Genomic DNA, 21858 nt, shown 5'->3' on the forward strand with positions numbered 1-21858 from the left:
GGGCTCCAAAGTCACTGTGGACAGTGACTGCAGCCATGAAATTAAGACACTTGCTCCTTGGGAGGAAAGCTATGATCAACCTAGACAGTGTATTAAAAAGCAGAGACATCTCTGTCGACAAAGGTCTGTATGGTCTTTCCAGTAATCATTTAAGGATGTGAGAGTTGGACGCTAAAGAAGGTTGAGTGCTGAAGAATTCGTGTTTTCTTTCAAATTTTGGTGCTGGAGAAGGCTCTATAAAGTCCCTTAGACTGCAAGCAGATCAAACCAGTCAATCCTAAAGGAAATCAGCCCAGAATATTCATTGGAAGAACCGAGGCTGAAGCTGAAGCTCCAATACTTTGGCTACCTGATACAAAGAACTGACTCACTGGGAACGACCCTGATGCTGGGAAAGATTGAAGGCAAAAGGAGAAGGAGGCAACGGAGGATGAGATGGTTAGATAGCATCACCGACTCAATGGACATGAATTTGAGCAAAATCTGGGAGATAGTGAAGAACAGGGAAGCCTGGCATGCTGCAGTCCAAGGGGTCACAAAGAGTCAGACACGGCTTAGCAACTAAACAACAATAACAGTATTTACCTCATTAGTTTGTTGTGAGGATTATATGAGATAATATATGAAAAGCTCTTAGAACACTGTTGACATATTATCAATGCAATATAAATATTAGCTATCATTATTATTATTATTTTGGCTGTACTGTATGGCATGTGGGATCTTAGTTCCCCAAGAAAAAATTGAATCCATGCACCCTGCATTTGCAGTGTGGAGTTTTAACCACTGGACTGCCAGGGAAGTCCAAGTATTATCTATTATTATGATGATATGTTTTTGTCTGCAATTTAATTTTTATTTAATTTATGGTGGAATGTAGATAAACTATAATAATTCTGTAACATTCTGTAGTTTGGATATGTCATTATTTGTTTCTCGTCTGATAAACATTCAGGTTATTTTTGCAGTTTTTTCTATTACGAATAATGCTGCAACTATTAATAGCATCTTTCTATTGATATCTTTGGGTTTCCCCAGTGATTCAGTGGTAAAGAATCCATCTGCAATGCAGGAGCTGCAGGAATCAGGAGTTTGATTCCTGGATCATGAAGATCTCCTGGAGGAGGGCATGGCAACCCACTCCAGTACTCTTGCCTGAAGAATCCCATGGATGGAGCAATCTGCCGGGTTATAGTCCATAGGGTTGCAAAGCATTGGACATGACTGAAGTGAATTAGCACATTGATATCTTTGTATATTTGCATTTATTTCTTAGAATTGTCTTTTAAAGTTTTTATTAATTTTTGGCTGTACTGGGTCTTTGTTGCTGTGTGTGGGATTTCTCTAGTTTCAGTGAGCGGGAGGTACTTTTTGTTGTGGTGTGCAGGCTTCTCATTGTGGTGGCTTCTCTTGTTGCAGAGCACAGGCTCTAGGTGCTTGGGCTTCAGTAGTTGTGGCACGTGGGCTTAGCTGTTGTGACCTGTGGGTTCTAGAGCTTGGGCTCAGTAGTTATAGCACACGGGCTTAGTTGCTCCTCGGCATGTGGAATCTTCCTGGACCGGGAATCGAACCCTTGTCCCTTGCATTGGCAGGTAGATTCTTACCCACTGTACCACCAGAGAAGTCCTAGAATTTGTTCTTAAAGGAGAGTGACTAGTTCAAATTGAATTTGATTTCCATGGCAGGGGACACGCTGTTGAATTCACTGGGAAGCCTGCCGAAACTTCATTGCTATTGGTGTTGTGAATACTTAATGCCTATCTATGGAAAATGTGCCATTTTGTCCTGACACAGGTGATGTATGAGAGTACCTGTACCTCTGCAGCCTCATAAACAGAATGTGTTGTCAAAGTTTGGACTTTCTATCAGTATGTAGGGGAACAAAGTATAGTTTTAATTTGTATTTCTCTTAGTTTGAGTGAAGTTGAACATACTTTCATATGTTAAAAGGCCATTTGTATTGGTCAACCACCAGTTCTAGTTCTTTTTGTAAATTAATATATTGACATTAAGGTTTCAAAATGAGTCTTGAATATCAACCAGTCTAAAATGTAAGCTCTGTGAAAATTGGGGCCTTCTGTCTGTTTTATTCACTACTGTATGCCAGGTGTCTAGAAGAGTACCTGGCACATGGTACATGCTCAGTAAATATTTGCTGAATGAATGACTGGCTGTTGCCAGTCAGTGAGGGAGAGTCTTATTGACTTTAGACTGATAAGTAGAAGTAATTTCAGGCTCCTCCAAGCTGAAGCTTATGCTTTTTGTTTTGTTTTTTAATTGTAGTAAAATACATGTAACAAAATTTACCATCTTGGGACTTCCCTAGTGGTCCAGTGGTTAAGACTCAACTCTTTTACTGCAGGGGGCATGGGTTCTATCCCTGGTTGGGGAACTAAGATCCCATTTGCCGTGACACATGGCCAAAAATAAATAAAATAAAATGCATCATCTTTAAAAAAATTACCATCTTAACCATTTTAAGTGTACAATTCAGTGGTATTAGTACATTCACATTGCTGTGCTTCCATCACCACCATCCATCCACAGAACTCTTCATGTTGTGAAACTGAAGCTCTGTATCCATCAAACAATATTAGTAATTTCCCATTCTCTTCTCCCCTATTCTACTGTCTACATGATTTTGACTATTCTAAGTACTTCATTTAAGTAGATTAAGTAGACTCATACAATATTTGTTCTTTTGTGACTAGTTTATTTCACTTAGCATAATGTGCTCAAGTTTCATTCATGTTATAGCATATGTCAGAATTTCCTCCCTTTATAAGGCTAAATAATATTCCACTCTATGTATACACTACATTTTACTTATCCATTCACTGTGAACCCAAATGAAACAACACTTGGGTTGTTTCCATATTTTAGCTAATCATGAACAATGCTGCTTTGAGCATGAGTGTATAAGTATCTGAGTCCCTGCTTTCACTTTTTTTGGTTATATATCCAGAAGTAGAAGTGCTGGATTGCATGATTTAATCTTAAACCACCATACTGTTTTCCAGCAGCTATACCATTTTACATTCCCACCTACATGCATAAGGGTTCCAGTTCCTCCATATCCTCACCAAAGCTTGTTATTTTCTTTGAAAAAGTTTTTCTTTTATAATGTCCATCCTTATAGGTGTCAAGCGGTATCTCACTGTGGTTTTGATTTGCATTTCTCTAATGACTAGTGATGTTGAGCATCTTTTCATGTGCTTATTGACCATTTGTTTATGTTCTTTTGAGAAATGTCTATTCAAGTCCTTTGCCCTTTTTAAAATAAATTTTGTTGTTGTTGAGTTGTAGGAGTTCTTTGTATATTCTGGGTATCAATCCCTTGTCAGATATATGATTTTCAAATATTTTCTCCAGTTCTTCAGGTTGCTTTTTTACTCTGTTGGTAGTGTCCCTTGATGCACAAATGTTTTAAATTTTGATGAAGTCCAACTTACCTGTTTTTTTCTTTTGTTGCCTGTCCTTTTGGTGTCATATTCAAGAAGTCACTGCCAACCCTGTGTTTTCTTCTAATTGACACTTTTTTCCTCTCCAGGTTCTACCTGTAAAGATGTCAAAATAATGGTTTGATATGTCCCCTTCAGAGTACCCTTGATACATGTACAAGAGCTGCACTTTTCTAGACACTGCTAAACAGTCAGGGCTCTGGTTTTTGTATGTATTGAGCTGGTAGATTAGGGCACTTTCAGAGTAAATCTTAGGGCTTTTTGTGCTTCTCAGCTGGGCTTACTTGTTGCTTAGTGATTAGAGTTCATGATCTGAGCCACAGTCAGCTCCTGGTCTTGTTTTTGCTGACTATATAGAGCTTCTCCATCTTTGGCTGCAAAGAATATAATCAGTCTGATTTTGGTATTGACCATCTGGTGATGTCTATGTGTAGAGTCTTCTCCTGTGTTGTTGGAAGGGGTGTTTGCTATGACCAGTGCGTTCTCTTAGCAAAACTCTATTAGCCTTTGCCCTGCTTCATTCTGTACTCCAGTGCGAAATTTGCCTGTTACTCCAGGTATTTCTTGACTTCCTACTTTTGCATTCCAGTCCCCTAGAATGAAAAGGACATCTTTTTTGGGTGTTAGTTCTAGAAGGTCTTGAGGTCTTCACAGAACCGTTCAACTTCAGATTCTTCAGCATTACTGGTTGGGGCATAGACTTGGATTACTGTGATATTGAATGGTTTGCCTTGGAAATGAACAGAGATCATTCTGTCATTTTTGAGATTGCATCCAAGTACTGCATTTCAGACTCTTTTGTTGACTATGATGGCTACTCCATTTCTTCTAAGGGATTCTTGCCTACAGTAGTAGATATAATGGTCATCTGAGTTAAATTCACCCATTCCAGTCCATTTTAGTTCACTGATTCCTAAAATGTCGATGTTCACTCTTGCCATCTCCTGTTTGACCACTTCCAATTTGCCTTGATTCATGGACCTAACAGTCCAGGTTCCTATGCAATATTGCTCTTTACAACATCGGAATTTACTTCCATCACCAGTCACATCCACAACTGGGTATTGTTTTTACTTTGGCTCTGTCTCTTCATTCTTTCTGGAGTTATTTCTCCACTGATCTCTGGGAGCATATAGGGCATCTACCGACCTGGGGAGTTCATTTTTCATTGTCTTATCTTTTTTTCTTTCCATACTATTCATGGGGTTCTCAAGGCAAGAATACTGAAGTGGTCTGCCATTCCTTTCTCCAGTGGACCACATTTTGTCAGAACTCTCCACCATGACCCGTCCGCCTTGGGTGACCCTGCACAGCATGGCTCATAGTTTCATTGATTTAGACAAGGCTGTGGTCCATGTGATCAGATTGATTTGTTTTCTGTGACTGTGGTTTTCATTCTGTCTGCCCTCTGATGGAGAAGGAAAAGAGGCTTATGGAAGTTTCCTGATGGGAGAGACCACTCAGGTATGACCTAAATCAAATCCTTTATGATTATACAGTGGAAGTAACAAATAGATTCAAGGGATTAAATCTGTTAGACAGATCTAATGGACTATCGACAGAGGTTTGTGACATTGTACAGGAGGCAGTGATCAAGCCCATCCCCAAGAAAAAGAAATGAAAAAAGCAAAATTGTTGTCTGAGGAGGCCTTACAAATTTCTGTGAAAAGAAGAGAAGCAAAAGGCAAAGGAGAAAAGGAAAGATATACCCATTTGAATGCAGAGTTCCAAAGAATAGCAAGGAGAGATAAGAATGCCTTCCTCAGTGATCAGTGCAAAGAAAGAGAGGAAAACAATAGAATGGGAAAGACTAGAGATCTTTCCAAGAAAATTAGAGCTACCAAGGAAACATTTCATGCAAAGATGGGCACAAATAAAGGACAGAAATGGCATGGACCTAAAAGAAACAAAAGATATTAAGAAGAGGTGGCAAGAATACACAGAAGAACTATGTAAAAAAGATCTTCATGACCCAGATAATCATGATGGTGTGATCACTGGACTAGAGCCAGACATCCTGGAATGTGAAGTCAAGTGGGCCTTAGGAAGCATCACTATGAACAAAGCTAGTGGAGGTGTTGGAATTCCAGTTGAGCTATTTCAAATCCTAAAAGATGATGCTGCAAAAGTGCTGCACTCAATATGTCAGCAAATTTGGAAGACTCAGCAGTGGCCACAGGACTGGAAAAGGTCAGTTTTCATTCCAATCCCAAAAAAGGGCAATGCCAAAGGACGTTCAAACTAACACATAATTGCACTCATCTCACATGCTAACAAAGTAATGCTCAAAATTCTCCAAGCCAGCCTTCAACAGTACGTGAACTGTGAACTTCCAGATGTACAAGCTGGATTTAGAAAAGGCAGAGGAACCAGAGATCAAATTGCTAACATCCATTGGATCATCAAAAAAGTGAGAGAATTCCAGAAAAACATCTACTTCTGCTTTATTGACTATGTCAAAGCCTTTGACTATGTGGATCACAACAACCTGTGGAAAATTCTTAAAGAGATGAGAATACTAGACCCCCTGACCTGCCTCTTGAGAAATCTGTATGTAGATCAAGAAGCAACAGTTAGAACTGGACATGGAACAACAGACTGGTTCCAAATCAGGAAAGGAGTATGTCAAGGCTGTATATTGTCACCCAGCTTATTTAACTTATATGAAGAATACATCATGAGAATTGCTGGACTGGATAAAGTACAAGCTGAAATCAAGACTGCTGGATGAAATATCAATAACTTCAGATATGCAGATGACACCACACTTATGGCAGAAAGTGAAGAACTAAAGAGCCTCTTGATGAAAGTGAGAGAGGAGAGTGAAAAAGTTGGCTTAAAACTCAACATTCAGAAAACTAAGGTTATGGCATCTGGTCCCATCACTTCATGGCAAATACATGGGGAAAAAGTGGAAACAGTGACAGATTTCATTTTATTGGGCTCCAAAATCAGTGCAGATGGTGACTGCAGACACGAAATTAAAAGATGCTTGCTCCTTGGAAGAAAAGTTATGACCAAACTAGGCAGCATATTAAGAAGCAGAGACATTACTTTGCAAGCAAAGGTCCATCTAGTCAAAGCTATGGTATTTCCAGTAGTCATGTATGGATATGAGAGTCGGATTATAAAGAAAGCTGAGCGTTGAAGAATTGATGCTTTTGAACTGTGGTGTTGGAGAAGACTCTTGAGAGTCCCTTGGACTGCAAGGAGATCCAACCCGTCCATCCTAAAGGAAATCAGTTTTAAATATTCATTGAAAGGACTGATGCTGAAGCTGAAACTCCACTACTTTGGCCACCTGATGCGAAAAACTGACTCATTGGAAAAGAACCTGATGCTGGGAAAGATTGAAGGCGGGAAAAGAAGGGGACGACAGAGGATAAGATGGAGGGATAGCATCACCAACTCAATGGACATGAGTTTGAGTAAGCTCTGGGAGTTGGTGATGGACAGAGAAGCCTGGAGTGCTGCAGTCCATAGGGTCATAAAGAGTCGGACACAACTGAGCAATGGAACGGAACTGAATTGAACTGATCAGAGCCAATTATTCATCTCCGTGAGTGTTTATTTTTCTAGTTTCTTTTAGCTCTGGAGTCATTGTTCTGAAAGTTGAGGATTCTTATTTTTTTTTTTTTTTTTTGAGGATTCTTAATATGTTATCAGATAGCTGAGATTTTTACTGTTCATGTCCTAGCTTGCTGGACTCTTCTCTTTTTTATTATCACCTCCAGAGATGTAACTAGTCTCCAGAGGTATGACAGTTCTCTTTGTCCAGGCTGAGCGTTGAAGAAAAATATTTTTTAAACTTTCTCAAAAGCTCAGTTGAAACAGGTTGAGATCATTCAATAGAAAATTCACTTAAAAAGTTAAGGGAGGAGAAGGGCAGAGAAAACAGAAAATAAAAGTGTTCTTTGGCTAGGCCCTGAAATACTGCAGAGTGGTTTATGGAATTAGGCAACACCACCCCCTAGAGGTCATTGTTGTCCACCAACCAACTCACCAATTGTTAGACTGCTGAGCCTGAATGGCAAAGGCTAAATAAATATGAAATGCCGGGCTGGTTGAAGCACAAGCTGGAATCGAGATTGCTGGGAGAAATATCAATAACCTCAGATATGCAGATGACACCACCTTTATGGTGGAAAGCGAACAAGAACTGAAGAGCCTCTTAATGAAATTGAAAGAGGAGAGTGAAAAAGTTGGTTTAAAACTCAACATTCAGAAAACTAAGATCATGGTATCTGGCCCCATCTCTTCATGGCAAACAGATGGGGAAACAATGGAAACCGTGACAGACTTTATTTTCTTGGGCTTCAAAATCACTGTGGATGGTGACTGCAGCCATGAAATTAAAAGACGCTTGCTCCTTGGAAGAAAAGCTATGACAAACCTAGACAACATACTAAAAAGCAGTGACTTAACGACTGAACAACAACAACTAAGATGTTGAGCATCTTTTCATGCTTATTGGTCACTTGCATGTCTTCTTTGATGAAATGTCTATTCAGATTCTTTGCTCCTTTTATTTATTTTTTTCATTTATTTTTATTAGTTGGAGGCTAATTAATTTACAATATTGTAGTGGCTTTTGCCATACATTGACATGAATCAGCCATCGATTTACATGTGTTCCCCATCCTGAACCCCCCTCCCCCCTCCCTCCCCATCCCATCCCTCTGGGTCATCCCAGTGCACCAGCCCCGAGCACTTGTCTCATGCATCCAACCTGGACTAGCGATCTGTTTCACTCTTGATAATATACATGTTTCGATGCTGTTCTCTCAGATCAGCCCACCCTTGCCTTCTCCCATAGAGTCCAAAAGTCTGTTCTGTACATCTGTGTCTCTTTTTCTGTCTTGCATATAGGGTTATCATTACCATCTTTCTAAATTCCATATATATGTGTTAGTATACTGTATTGGTGTTTATTTTTCTGGCTTACTTCACTCTGTGTTATGGGCTCCAGTTTTATCCATCTCATTAGAACTGATTCAAATGTATTCTTTTTAATGGCTGAGTAATATTCCATTGTGTATATGTACCACAGCTTTCTTATCCATTTGTCTGCTGATGGGAATCTAGGTTGCTTCCATGTCCTGGCTGTTATAAACAGTGCTGCGATGAACATTGAGGTACACGTGTCTCTTTCAGTTCTGGTTTCCTCAGTGTGTATGCCCAGGAGTGGGATTGCTGGGTCATATGGCAGTTCTATTTCCAGTTTTCTAAGGAATCTCCACACTGTTCTCCATAGCACCTCAATTCCAGAAAAATAAATGACCCAATCAAAAAATGGGCCAAAGATCTAAACAGACATTTCTCCAAAGAAGACATACAGATGACTAACAAACACATGAAAAGATGCTCAGCATCAGTCATTATCAGAGAAATGCAAATTAAAACCTCAGTGAGGTACCATTACACGCCAGTCAGAATGGCTGCTATCCAAAAGTCTACAGGCAATAAATGCTGGAGAGGGTGTGGAGAAAAGGGAAGCCTCTTACACTATTGGTGGGAATGCAAAATCTTTGCTCCTTTTAAAATCGGTTATTTGTCTATTGCTGAGTTTATAAGAAATGTTTGGGTTTTTTTGGCTTCGCCATGTGGCATGCAGGATCTCAGTTCTCTGACCAGGGATCAAACTCTGCACACAAAAGTGCAGAGTCTTCAAATATTTTCTTCCTCTCCCTTTCTTGATGGTTTGTTTTAGCTCTTGCATCTAGGTTTAGAGATCCGCTCTGAGTTAATTTTTGTGTATGGTGTGAGATAGGGATCCAAACTCATTCTTTTGCATGTTGATATCTAGCTGTCCCATCACCATTTGCTGAAAAATATTTATTTTACCTACTGAATTGTCTTGGTCCATTTGTAAAAAATTTTTTTTTTCATTTGTAAAAATTAATTGATCATAAATGTTAGGGTTTATTTCTGAACTCCCAGTTCTGTTTCATTGCTCTATATGTCTTTCTTTGTGTTAGTACCACAATATCTTGATTATTGTGCTCTGTAGTAAGATTTTTAAAAAGATTTATTTATTTATTTATAGCTGTGCTGGGTGTTCGTTGCTATGCAGAGCTTACTCTAGTTGTGGTGAGCAGGGGCTACTCTCTAGTTGCGGTGTGTGGGCGTCTCACCGTGGTGGCTTCTCTTGTTGCAGAACATGGGCTCTAGGGTGTACAGGCTTCAGTAGTTGTGGTGCATGAGCTTAGTTGTGCCACAGTCTGTGGAATCTTCCTAGACCAGAGATTGAATGCATGTCCCCTATATTGGCAGGCAGATTCTTAACCACTGGTCTGCCAGGGAAGTCCTTTTTTAAAAAATAATTCTTAATTTTATTTTCAAGTTGTTTATTGCTAATGTATATAAATACTTTTTTTGTATATTGATCTTGTATCTTATTATCTTGTTGAACTCATTCATTAGTTCTAATAGATGTTGTAGTGAATTCCTTCAGATTTTCTATTTATAAGATCCTATCAAAAAAAAAAAAAGATCCTATCATCTGCCAATGTAGTTTTATTTCTTCTTTTCCAATTTCTGCCTTTTATTTATTTTTATTGCCAATTGCCCTGGCTAACACTCAGTACAATGTTGAATAGAAGTGGGAAAAATGGGCATCCTTATTTTATTCCCAATTTTATGGGAAAAAGTTTCAGTGTTTTGCTATTTACTGTGATGACAGCAGGTTTTTCACAGATGCACTTTATCAGGTAGAGGAATTACCATTCTATTTTCAGTTTGTCGATTGTTTTTATACTGAAAGGTGTTGGATTTTTGTTAAATGCATTCTCTGCATCTATTGAATTGACCATGTAGGTTTTGCCCTTTGTTCTTTTAATATAGTACTACATTAATAGTTGTTTTGATGTTAAATCAACCTTGTATTGTTGGGATAAATTCTACTTGCTTATGGTGTATAATCCTCTTGATGTGTTGCTGGATTTCAGTGTGTAAGTACTTTGATGAGAATCTTTCTATTTATGTTCATAAGGGATATTGATCTTTAGTTTTCTTTTTGTAATATCTTTGCCTGATTTTAGCATCTGGGTAATAACACTGGTCTCAGAATTATTTGTGAAATATTCCCTCTGCTTCTAATTTTTGAAAGAGATTGTGTAGAATTGATATTAATTATTCTTTACATATTTGACGGAACTCACCAATGAGGCTCTCTGGGTGTGTGGGAAGGTTTTTTTCAAGTTTTTATAGTCATTTTAGGTTTGTTTGATATTTTATCATGATTAAATTGAAGTTATATACCTTAAATCTCTTTATAGATCCCTTCTTTTGCTCTCTCTTTATATTTGCAATTTGTGGGGCAAAAAAGTTTTGAATGATGCAACATTTAATGGCTCACTTTCAAAAGTGACTATATAGCAAGATAATAGGCACTTTGAGAGTGAAAGTAATATCTATGTATTTTTATATCCCTCTTTAGCATATAAAGGACCAGGCCTCTCTGTTTCTACAGAGAAACAAAATATATATTTTCTGAAGAAAAAAATAGAGAGAAATCTTTAGATGTTGAGAAATAGACTCTAAGGGACTTTCCCGGTGGCTCAGTGCATGGGAAGACTGCACTTCCAATGTAGGGGGCATGGGTTTAATCCCCGGTTGGCGATCTAAGATTCTATATGTTGCACAGTCAAAACATTAAAAAAAAAAAAAAAAGGAGAGAAATTGACTCTTGTGATTGTAGAGGCTAAATCTGTAACATAACCTGAAAGATTGGAAATTTAGGTAAGAGTTGATTTGAAGTGCTGAATTTGAGATCTACAGACCAGACCAGGAGGCTGGAAACTCAGTCAGGGTTTCTGTGTTGTAACTCTACTTTATTAAGGTATAATAGACAAATACGTTGCATTCTTGAGTAAGAATTCCTTCATCAGAAACATCAGTCTTTGCTCTTAAGATCTTCAACTGATTGGATGAGGCTAACCCACATTTTGGAGGGTAATTTGCTTTAAAGTCTGTTAATTATAAATGTTAATCACAGCAACGTTCAGACTATTTTTTGACCAGACAACTGGGTACTATAGCCTAGCCAAATTGACACGTAAAATTAACCATCTCAATTACCAAGATGGATATTTAGGACAGAGGCTCCTACTGAAGTAGAAAGGTTAAAAAAAAAAAAAAGGAGAAAGAGAAGATAATGTTTAAGGTATTTGATCAAAAAATTTAAAGACTTTATGAGAGTAAAAAATGTGTTTTTTATTTTTTTCTTATAATGTTATTTATTTATTTATTTCTGTGCTGAGTCTTTGTAGCTGCGCGGGCTTTTCGCGTGTTGACTAACAGGGGCTACTCTCTCGCTGCAGTGTGCAGGTTTTTCATCGCGGTGGTTTTTCTTGTTGCAGAGCATGGGCTCTAGGGTACACGGACTTCATTAGTTGCGGCATGTAGGCTCAGTAGTTGCAGCTCCCAGGCTCTGGAGCGTAGGCTCAATAGTTGTGGCACACGGGCTTAGTTGCTCTGCGGCATGTGGGATCTTCCCGGATCGGGGATCAAATTCACGTCTCCTGCCTTGGCAGGCGGATTCTTTACTACTGAGCCACCAAGGAAGCCCTTCCCAAAGTGTTTTTAATTAAAACATTCGATAGGTGAACTACGAGTAGAAATGGTCACTACTGAGGACCGAATTGGTTGTCTGGAAGATTGATTATAACACAAAACCAACCTACAAAGAAAGGAGGGCATGATGAAAAAGAGCTTGGAGGACAGATCTGCTAACCTGTGATTAGCAGAAATTCCAGCACAGAAAAAGATTAGATGGAGGGCAGTGTTGCTTAAAATGAATTGTCTTTAATTTAGTTTTGGAAATTAATGAAAATATATTGGTCTAATTATAGTTGTTAGGAACATAATCATGAAAGTACTTAAAAAGTATTATAGGACTTAAAATTTATAGGAGGAAAAAAATTAATAAAAATTAGACCGAGCCAGCAAAAGCGAGGAAATGGCAAATAGAGAAAACAACACCAAGGAATATAAATCATAAACACAAAATGTATGGAAGGAATAAAACCAACTGTATTTTTTCTAAATGTAAACAAAGCTGAATCCATTTATCAAAAGAAATGTTGAATTAAATAAAATCCAGCTTTATGTTATTTATATAACTTCATCAAAAGTAAAGTGACAAGGAAAGGTGGAAAATGAATACCTGAAAGATGCACAAGAAAATGGGGAGCTTGGTGGCTGGAAACAAAGATGGAAGGGAGACATGTTTTACTCTTTTGTGCCTTTTAATATTTGTACCTTGTATGCATAATAGTTTTTCAAAATTAACCAAGAATTAATAAAATAAATATGCAAAAATATTCTGCCTGCCAATGCAGGAGATTCAAGGGACTAGGATTTGGTCCTTGGGTCGGGACAATCCCCTGGAGTAGGGAATAGCCACCCACTCCAGTATTCTTGCCTAGAAAATTCCATGGACAGAGGGCTACAGTCCATGGAGTAACAAAGAGTTGGATACGACAGCACGCACACACACACACACACACACACAAAGCTAGAGTGGCAACGTTATTATCATACAAATGGAAATGAAGTTCAGAACACATTGAATGGAATAGATAGTGCCATTATTTAAGGATAAAATCAGGGACAATTCAAGATATAATAACCATACACTTTTATGTATCTTATGAGGTAGCAGTCAAGCATATAAAAGAAAAACTACAACTACTCAGAGAATTTGAATAAAATAGCACACACGGAGAGGATTTAAATGATTCAATCAATAAGTTCTATTTACAGAAGTACATGTAAATAAGGAATATATACTTTTTAATGTCCTGAAACAGAAAATCAATCATGAATCCAGCCAGAAAGAAATTTTATAAATTCAGAAAGTTTCTAAAGTCCTTGATCTCTGATGATAATCCAGGAAACTAGAAATTAACAATGAAGAGATAACACTAGCAAAACCCACTTATCCAGGGATATAAGAAACACTTTCCTAAATAGGTTTTAGATCAAGGAGGAAATAAAAACTCAAGTTATGAACTGTCCAGGAACTAATAAAGAGGAGAACATTTCATTCTAAAACCTATAGGATACAGCTCAAACTGTGTCAGAGTAAAATTTATAGGAAGACTGAGAATATTTTAACTGAGAATTCAACTTAGAAAATTAAAGAATAAAATTAAACAATAAATTAGGAGAGTATTAAATTGAAGTTAGTGTAAGAAAATGAAAAAGATGAGTAAGTGAAATGAAAAATGAGTAAGTAAATGAAAAAATGAAAATCTGTGAGTAAGAAGGGCTTCCCTGGTAGCTCAGCTGGCAAAGAATGTGCAATGTAGGAGACCCCGGTTCAGTTCCTAGGTCAGGAAGATCCCCCTGGAGAAGAGATAGGCTAACCATTCCAGTATTCTTGGGGTTCCCTGGTGGCTCAGTCTGTAAAGAATCTGCCTGCAATGAGGGAGGCCTGGGTTTGATCCCTGGGTTGGGAAGATCCCTTGGAGGAGGGCATGGTAACCCACTCCAGTATTCTTGCCTGGAGAATCCAATAGGCAGAGGAACCTGGTGGGCTACAGTCCATGGGGTTGCAAAGAGTTGGACACGACTGAAGTGATTTAGCACACACACGAGTAAGAAATACATCTTTAAAAATGCCTAAGAAAATTAAAACTTCTAATACAGGACATTTGTCACTTTGAATTGTCATCAAAGCTTTATTGCAGGCAGAGGGATACACAGATGATATTTTGAAACTATCAGTCCTGGATAGTTAACTTTTTATCCCAAAACATGACAAAAAGCCAGAGTTGTCTGCAAAATGATTTATTGGGGCCAGTTAAGCAGGCAGAGGAGGTAGAACTGCTAAGCAGAAGATATAAAGGGGAGCCCAGAATCTCATGGGAGGGCTGAGGGAAGCCAACAGAATGCAGGAACAGAGGAATTGTTCTTGTTTTAGTTGTAATTGGGTTGAGACTGACCGGCAGGGCTGGATTAAGATGCATGGAATGTAGCAGGAAACTTTATCATCTTTGGGGTCAAAACAGTCAGTACTCAAGACACAAAGCACAAAGCACAAGACTCAAGCACAAAGACCTGGCGACCCCTGGAGGCCAGAGCAACTCAGCTGGATGTGCGGGAGCGGACAGATGTCATGCCTAGGTGTTCCAGAGGATGATGACTGTGACAATGGAAGTGGCCAAGAAGAGCAGGTAGAGGCAGAAGAGCCAGGTGTCCATCATGTGGCTGAACTGCACCCACAGGCTGACCAAGTGCTGCTTTTGAGCCTTGTCTTCCTGCTGGGCCCTTGTGGACCCAGGGCATCCATTTAGCTCTGTCTCTCTGGGACCTGGCAACTTTCCCACCAACTCCATGGGCTCCTTCACACCTATGGAGAGACAGAGACTCAGCCATGGGCCACCAGGGTCAACTGGGGAATTGTGGGGGCAGGGAAGACGGTAGGAGCAGAAAAGCGGAGGTGATGGAAGAGGAAGCCTGGGCAGTGCTGACTTCCCTCACCAGGCAGGTGGGCAAGGTCCACGTTTCCCTTCCAAGGCACAGCGGGGCAGCATGTCCTTGGGTTGGTGCAGTGTAGAAGCAGGAAATGGAGCCAGCGAGGCACAGGTGGAGGCTGGGTGGTGGCCAGGTGCAGCAGGTAGGAGATGAAGATGGTCTCCAGCAGGCTGAGCACCATCAGGGACAGACACAGGGCAAAGTAGACACCTGGAGGGAAGTTGGGCCTGCCTGAGGGCCAGAGGCACCAGCCAGGACTTCGTTCTTCTCTTCCAATCCCACCCTGGGAAGCACAGCCTCTTTTGCCCAATATATTTCCCTTCCCTGAGCCAGTTCAGCCAGTCCCTCCCACCCTTCTCTTCTCAAGAGCTGAAGGGGCCATACTGATGAGGGGGGTGCCACTGGCAGGGAGTAAGTCATTCATCATGAGCAGGAAGACATTGTAGCCCAGCAGAAGAGTTATCTTGAATGGGGCACGGTTCTCGCTTCCTGCTGGCAGATAGAAGCTGAGGGCATCAATGGTGACCAGAAAGCTACTGGGTACCAGGAGATTCATAATGTAGAGTTTGGGTCTGCGCCTGATGGCCACCTGGTGAGAGGGAGAGGAAGGTAAGTGAATATGGGATTCAGAGGCTGCTTGGGATAGTAGTGACCGTTTCTGTCTCTGCCATTCTCATTGGTCTCTTATCACTCTGGTATCTGGAGCTGTGCAGACAGCTTCATAATTTGGTGTAGAACTTGCTGAGGGAGAGTTAGATTAGAGCCATAAGCTTTAGGAAGGAGTGTGTGGCTGGGCAGCAAGAAGAGAGGGTTCTGGTCACTGGCAGAAGTGGTAAGATTGAGAAACCCTGAAACTTGGGAGATATCCATTTGGTGGAGATTGTAGGCAGCTCTACAAGCAAGAAGGAAGGAAAAAGCAAAGGCCTCTGAGCTCTCACATAGAAGATGATCTGATCATACAGGTTGGTGCCCACAGACTTCTTTGGGGTGGCCTTGTTGATGCCCAGGAGCTCCCATTCTCCATGGGTCTGAATGATGTCCTGGGATGTGTCTGTTATTTCCCACACTTCTTTCTCCATGCCCAGCGATATGTACTCCACTGAAAGGAAGAGCCAAATAATTTTCCAAAGATAGTCTCCTATTGACTCAACTGTACTCTTTTCCCATCCTTTCATTCAACAATTTTTTAAAGTTCTTTATAAAAAATATTTATTTATTAATTTGGCTGCATTGGGTCCTAGTTGTGGCATGTGGGCTTAGTTGCTCCAGGGCATGTAGGATCTTAGTTCCCCAACCAGGAATTGAACCTATGTCCCCTACATTGGCAGACAGATTTAATCACTGAACCACCAGGGAAGTCTCTCAGCAAATAGTTTTGAGTGCCTACCATATGTCAGGAAATTTGCTAGGATCTGGGGATGGAAATGCACAATATTTTCCCAACTCTCTAGGTAATAGCTTATGGAAAAAATTTAAGCATCCAAACAGACTTAATCTTTGCTGCCCTTGGTCACTGTGCATGCTAAGTCACTTCAGTCATGTCCTACTCTTTGCGACCCTATGGACTGTAGCCTGCTAGGCTCCTCTGCCCATGAGATTCTCCAGGCAAGAATACTGGAGTGGGTTGCCATGCCCTTCTCCAGGGGATCTCCCTGACCCATGGATTGAACCTGTGTCTCCTGCATTACAGGCAGATTCTTTACTGCTGAGACACCAGGGAAGCCCATTTGTCACCATTTATTCATAATTTTTTTATACATTATTTTCTGTTGCTTTATTGGTTGCTCTTATTGACTCCTGTCCCTAAAACTCTACTTCAGCTCACCTGTGTAGAGAAATGAGCTGAAGGTGAGGGTGCAGTTCTGCTGGTCAAAGGGGAAGTAGAAGATGTTCAGGTTACAGATGCTCACCACCTTCATGGGTTTCTTATACCTGATGCGACCTTCATTACTTATGAATGCCTTGAGGCCTTTTGGGGTCTTATCCACATCCATGCTGTAAGAGGAATGAGGTGGGAGGCAGGAGAAATGTTTTTTCTTCTTACCCATCTACTCCTTTCTCAGCCATGTAAGACCACTTACAGTGGCCTTTGGTAGACTGTGCACCATTGTTGCCAGAAGGCGGGACTTCCCCAGCCCTTAATACGCACAATTCAGTGATGAAAATGTCTGGGAGCCATAGGTTCTTGGTTGCCACACTGATCTTCGAGATGCCCTCACACTCCTCTGGGTTCCAACTGATAAATGGGTTGTCCCAGACCTAGAGCCCAGATGGAGGAGAGGTGAGAGCCTGATAGGAATCAGGGTTATTTTCTCTGCCTTTTAAATTTTTCTTTAAAATAGAAGCTATAAAGTATTTCAAACACATAGAAAAGTATATAAAATAATGTAACAAATATCAGTGTATCTAACACCCAACTTGTGGAGTCAGTATTCTGATAAATATATTTTGGCTTTTTTTCAAGAAATAAGAATTGCAGATAGAATTGAAGCTCCTTATGTCCATTTCTTCATAAACTTTGATCCCTCTGCTTTCTCACTTCTGTGGGAAATTACTGGTGATCAGAGAAATCCTGTCCTTTCTGCAGAAGGGTTGAGATTCAGAGTTGAAAGGTCAGTGGCTCAGCCTCTCTGAGATAGAATTGCCTTCGTGTGAAATAAGGGGAGGGGGGTAGTGGGATTGAATGAAATTAGGCATGTGAAAGGATTTTGTGTACTGTAATGCTATTTTTAGGTATTATATATTAGTCTCAAGGGTAGTTTTAACTGTCTTCTAGGCACCTTTGATCAGTTTCTACTGCAAGGATACCTTGAACAAGTCCTTGGGTTCTATGAAGCCAAGAGACTTGATGGTCTTCCTCTCCTTGGCAGGTGCAAGGCACCTTCCTTTCTTGTCTCTGGGATGACCTTTCCAAATTCTCCTTTCCAAAGCTGGTGACCTTCTCTGGAAACTGTTTTCAAGGACTATCCAATTCTGAGGCCTGGGGGACTTGTCTATTCTCAGGGCATTTACAATGTCAGCAGCTGCAGTTTGTGGAACCACAGCCAGAACAAAGGGATACATGCACATTAAATAAAAATTTATACTAGACCAGCACTTCTCATACCTAACTGTGCATATGAAATACCTGGGGACTGTGTTGAAATGCAGATTCTGCTTCAGTAAGTAGGGTGACTAATTCATCCTGGTTTGCTGGAGACTTGGATTTAGCAAAATTACGTTTTCTGAGAATTCCTCAGTCTTGGACATGCTGGGATTGTTAGTCTCACTAGGAGGGGTCCTAGATCAAGTGCATTTCTAAGCTTCCAGGTGGTGCAATCAGCCAGTGCTCCCCATCTGGGAGCCACACTTTGAGAGCAAGATTAGGTGATCATGACTGTTCTTCCACTCCTCTCTCCTTCCCTTCAGCTGGTCTTTTCAAGTTGGAAACTGAAGTCATTTACTTTGATTTTCCCTCTCATTTTCTAATTAAAGAACTTAAGGTAGAAATTTTCCAAAGTTATATTGGGTTGGCCCAAAGTTTTGTTCTCTAACGTCTTACAGAAAAATGTGAATGAACTTTTTGGCCAACCCAATACTTTAGCTACATCTACTAGACTTTCATATGTAATCTTCTTCTTTTTAATTTCTACTTAGTTGTTTATTTTCTCTTTATGCCAACATATTTTAGAAATTTAATTTTAAATTTCTAAGAAATAAGATTTTGGGGAAGGGGGCTACTCTTTGTATTTTGTATTATAGTCAGAGATTGTGGTCTAGATAATTTTTGCTTTCCTTCCTTTCCTTCTCGGTGGCCAAAAATGTGGTCAGTTTAGGGGAATATTCCATCTGTGTCAAAAAGATTATGCATGATCACTGTACAAAGTTTGATATGTTTATTAAATCAAGTTTATTAAAAGTTACTATATGTTTATTCTTTTTTGACTTGATTTTTGAAAGCAGTTTATTGATGCCTTTCACCATGCTTGTAGATTTTTAAATTTCTCTCTCATGTGTTTCAAAGTTATGTTTTGGGATACCTAAAGGGTCATAATCTTTGTTTAAAGTCCATTCTGACTGTAAATAAAGGGAGAGAATAAACAGTGTTGGTCTTACCATTTCCAGCCACAGAAATGATGACAAGAGCTGTAATTGTTCATCCTGTCAAAAGAATTTCCTGTTTCCAGTATGTTGGTGGTACAAAGTCTGTGCATCCCACCCATTGCTCATTTTTGTTTATCAAGCCCCAAGGTGTGAAAGCTGTGCTGTGGTCAAGTCCGACATTACAGGTCAAGGACAGAATCTTGATCAAAACATATGTTAGGCCATGGGCAGAAGAGATCATGGCAGGACTGGATTAGAGTAGTGCTTCATAACCCTGGCTCTATCTTTGAATTACTTGATAAGTTAAAAAAATTCTGATGCCCATGTTTCATCCAGTCAGAACTTCTGAAGTGGACCTGGACATTGGTATACAGCCAGGGAAGAGAGTCATGTGGGTGACAAGAATAGAAACTATCTTCCCTGTATGGTTATACCTCATCCTGCTGAACTGGATAGAACTTCTTTGGGATCCCCACAGGGCACATGCTTATAGCAATGATGGAGGAAGCTTCAGTGTGTGGTTAGGGGTTTGGGGGTTGCCTTGCTGGGAGCTGGGAAAAGGTTAAGCATACTAAGGAGAGCTAGAGAGTCAGTACTCACCACATCTAGGATGGCAGACACAGTGAAGGAGATGTTGACTATGGTGGGGATGCTGTAGTTGATAACTGGACGGAAGGCCTTTCTCTCAAACACTGAATCCAGAGCAGTGGTATACAACCCATTCTGGCCAAACCCTGTGCAGTTGATGGTGAAAGTACTGCCTCTTCCTGTAGTCAACATAGAACATGTGAGAATTAGGGGAGAACACTTATGTTCCCTATATGAGAGGGTCCCAGGTCAGGAGCTTGGGGGTAGCCTGTGATATTAATGATAGTGAAGTTGCTCAGTCATGTCTGACTCTTTACAGCCCCATGGACTGTAGCCTACCAGGTTCCTCTGTCCATGGGCTTTTCCAGGCAAGAATACTGAAGTGGGTTGCCATTTCCTTCTCCAGGAAATCTTCCCAACCCAGGGATTGAACCTGGGTTTCCCACATTGTAGGCAGATGCTTCACCATTTGAGCCACCAGGGAAGTCAATATTAATGATACCTAATATTTATTGAGCATTGACAGTGTGTCAGATATAGTTCAAGCCCCTTAAATGGATTACCTTATTTTTTAATCCTCCCAAGCCCCTGTCAGGTAGAAACTATTTTTATCCTCATGTAATATATGAGTTAACTGAGTTGCCATAAGAGGAAGTAAATTTCTGCAGTCAAACAGATCATAAGAGGCAGAAACTGGACTTGATCCAAGCCCAGGTTTGTCTAATACTGCTCTACCATATACCCCCAGGAATGAAATGGAGAATAGGGGAAAAGGATCACCATGATCCAGGTGCCAGGCACTTCCCACAAGGTGAGGAAGGAAGGGTTGGGCTGGAAGGCAAATGATAGAAACTAACGTGGTGAGCTGAATTAGGGCTCTAGGCTCCTTGCTAATGTTTCTTTCTCCATGCAAAGCATGCCCAAATCTTTATGCAAACTGAGCCCTGGGGCAGCAATAGCCATCATAGAGAATTACATTCCTGGGGCCCCAAAGAGAACACATTTGTTTCACCTTAACCACCCCAACCTTCCTTCTCCCTATTTTGCCACTCAAATGTGTATCAGCCTTCTAGTTTGAGCTTTTGAGGTGTTGTCTTCCCCTTTCTTCTGACTATTAAAGATTCTAATTTTCTACCAATGCAAATTTATTAGAGCAGTAACAACCTGGAATGAGAAAGATGGTTAGTGACCTCTGTGATGAGAACATCAAGCCTTATCTTTTCCCAGAGTGACTGCTTTCCAGGCAAATCCTTGGATCATTCTGTGAGCAATGAATATTCATTTGTTAATCACTGTGAGTGGCCAGAGAAACATTTATCATGTTTTTTACTGCCTAGACTAGGTGTACAATTTGTGTTTCTTCTCTGCACTGGCCTCTAAAGCACCTCTTGTTCAGTCCTCTCCTCATTGAATCTTCTTAAGCCCCTATCAGTTAGAAACTATACTTTTGTCTTCCTACACCTCACCCTTATTCAAAAGTCACATGACAACCTAAGGGGGTAAAATGCCATTTATTGGCACCTATCAAATGCCAGGCACTGTGTGGTCTCTCTCATTGAATCCTCACAACACTTCAAGGTTGCCCTATTTTACAGATGAGAAAATGGGAGCTCTGAGAAGTCAAGCAATTTGCCCAAGGTTACACAGGTAGCCAAGTGAGGGACCAAAATTCAAACCCAGACTTTCTAGCGCTCAATCCCATGTTCTTTCCAGTATACCATGTTAACTTCAGTATACCAGTAAAGCACACTGTAGCTTTACTCTCCACCTGCTGCTCTCTGACATCTTACCTAACCTAGAGCACTTGGATGCAGTAACTAGTGGGGAAGTTATGGCTGAAATTGGGCCCTTTGCTGCAATGGGGTAGGTTTCAGAGCTATAGAGAGAAAGACTTAACACCTGCGCATAGAAAGATGGATGGTCAAGGAGGCTAAATGGTAGAGAAAACAACTGGGGATGGTTCATGAAAAAAAAGTAGAAGAGTCCTTATGTAGCATGTCAACAGAAGGGGATCTTATATCTTTCAGAGAAGGAGAGCCTATTTGGATATTATGGTAACATAGTTATGAAATAACTATGCCCACCTTAGATAATTTCTACAAGTTGGAAATTTGAAAGCACATCTTAGGTGTTCTCCTAGAGAGGGTCCTTGCTTCTTTTCCTGTGTTGCCCATTTCTTACCTGGAAGCAGAAGACTGAGAACAAGGTAGGAGAGTCTCTCCCTGTGGAACCAACTTCTGTCCAT

General features: G+C 40.3%; 1 protein-coding gene across 2 annotated transcripts; it reads right to left on the reverse strand.

Annotated features, from left to right (window-relative positions):
* Positions 1 to 14587: 14587 nt before the first annotated feature.
* On the reverse strand, positions 14588 to 21858 carry LOC122444869 (5-hydroxytryptamine receptor 3E-like). Of its 2 annotated transcripts, XM_043473569.1 has the most exons (9): positions 21795 to 21858; positions 19626 to 19792; positions 19038 to 19082; positions 17092 to 17201; positions 16768 to 16937; positions 15881 to 16041; positions 15327 to 15531; positions 14949 to 15152; positions 14588 to 14817 (listed from the first exon to the last, which is right to left on the reverse strand). In XM_043473569.1, exons 1-9 carry the CDS (start codon positions 21856 to 21858, stop codon positions 14588 to 14590), a joined length of 1356 nt encoding a protein of 451 aa, XP_043329504.1. The 2 variants fall into 2 exon arrangements, with proteins under 2 accessions (XP_043329504.1, XP_043329505.1); XM_043473570.1 differs by lacking the exon at positions 19038 to 19082.

Source organism: Cervus canadensis, chromosome 7 (genome assembly GCF_019320065.1).
Source record: "Cervus canadensis isolate Bull #8, Minnesota chromosome 7, ASM1932006v1, whole genome shotgun sequence".
In the NCBI taxonomy this organism is placed as follows: domain Eukaryota; kingdom Metazoa; phylum Chordata; class Mammalia; order Artiodactyla; family Cervidae; genus Cervus; species Cervus canadensis.

Excerpts from the sequence above, each read along its gene's own strand:
- LOC122444869 (XM_043473569.1), bottom strand. The coding sequence starts at position 21,858 with ATGGACAGAAGTTGGTTCCACAGGGAGAGACTCTCCTACCTTGTTCTC. Across the intron at positions 15,532-15,880 it reads ATGATCAGATCATCTTCTAT|GTGGCCATCAGGCGCAGACC; the intron begins GTGAGAGCTCAG and ends CCCTCTCACCAG. Across the intron at positions 15,153-15,326 it reads CAGTGGCACCCCCCTCATCA|GTGTCTACTTTGCCCTGTGT; the intron begins GTATGGCCCCTT and ends ACTTCCCTCCAG.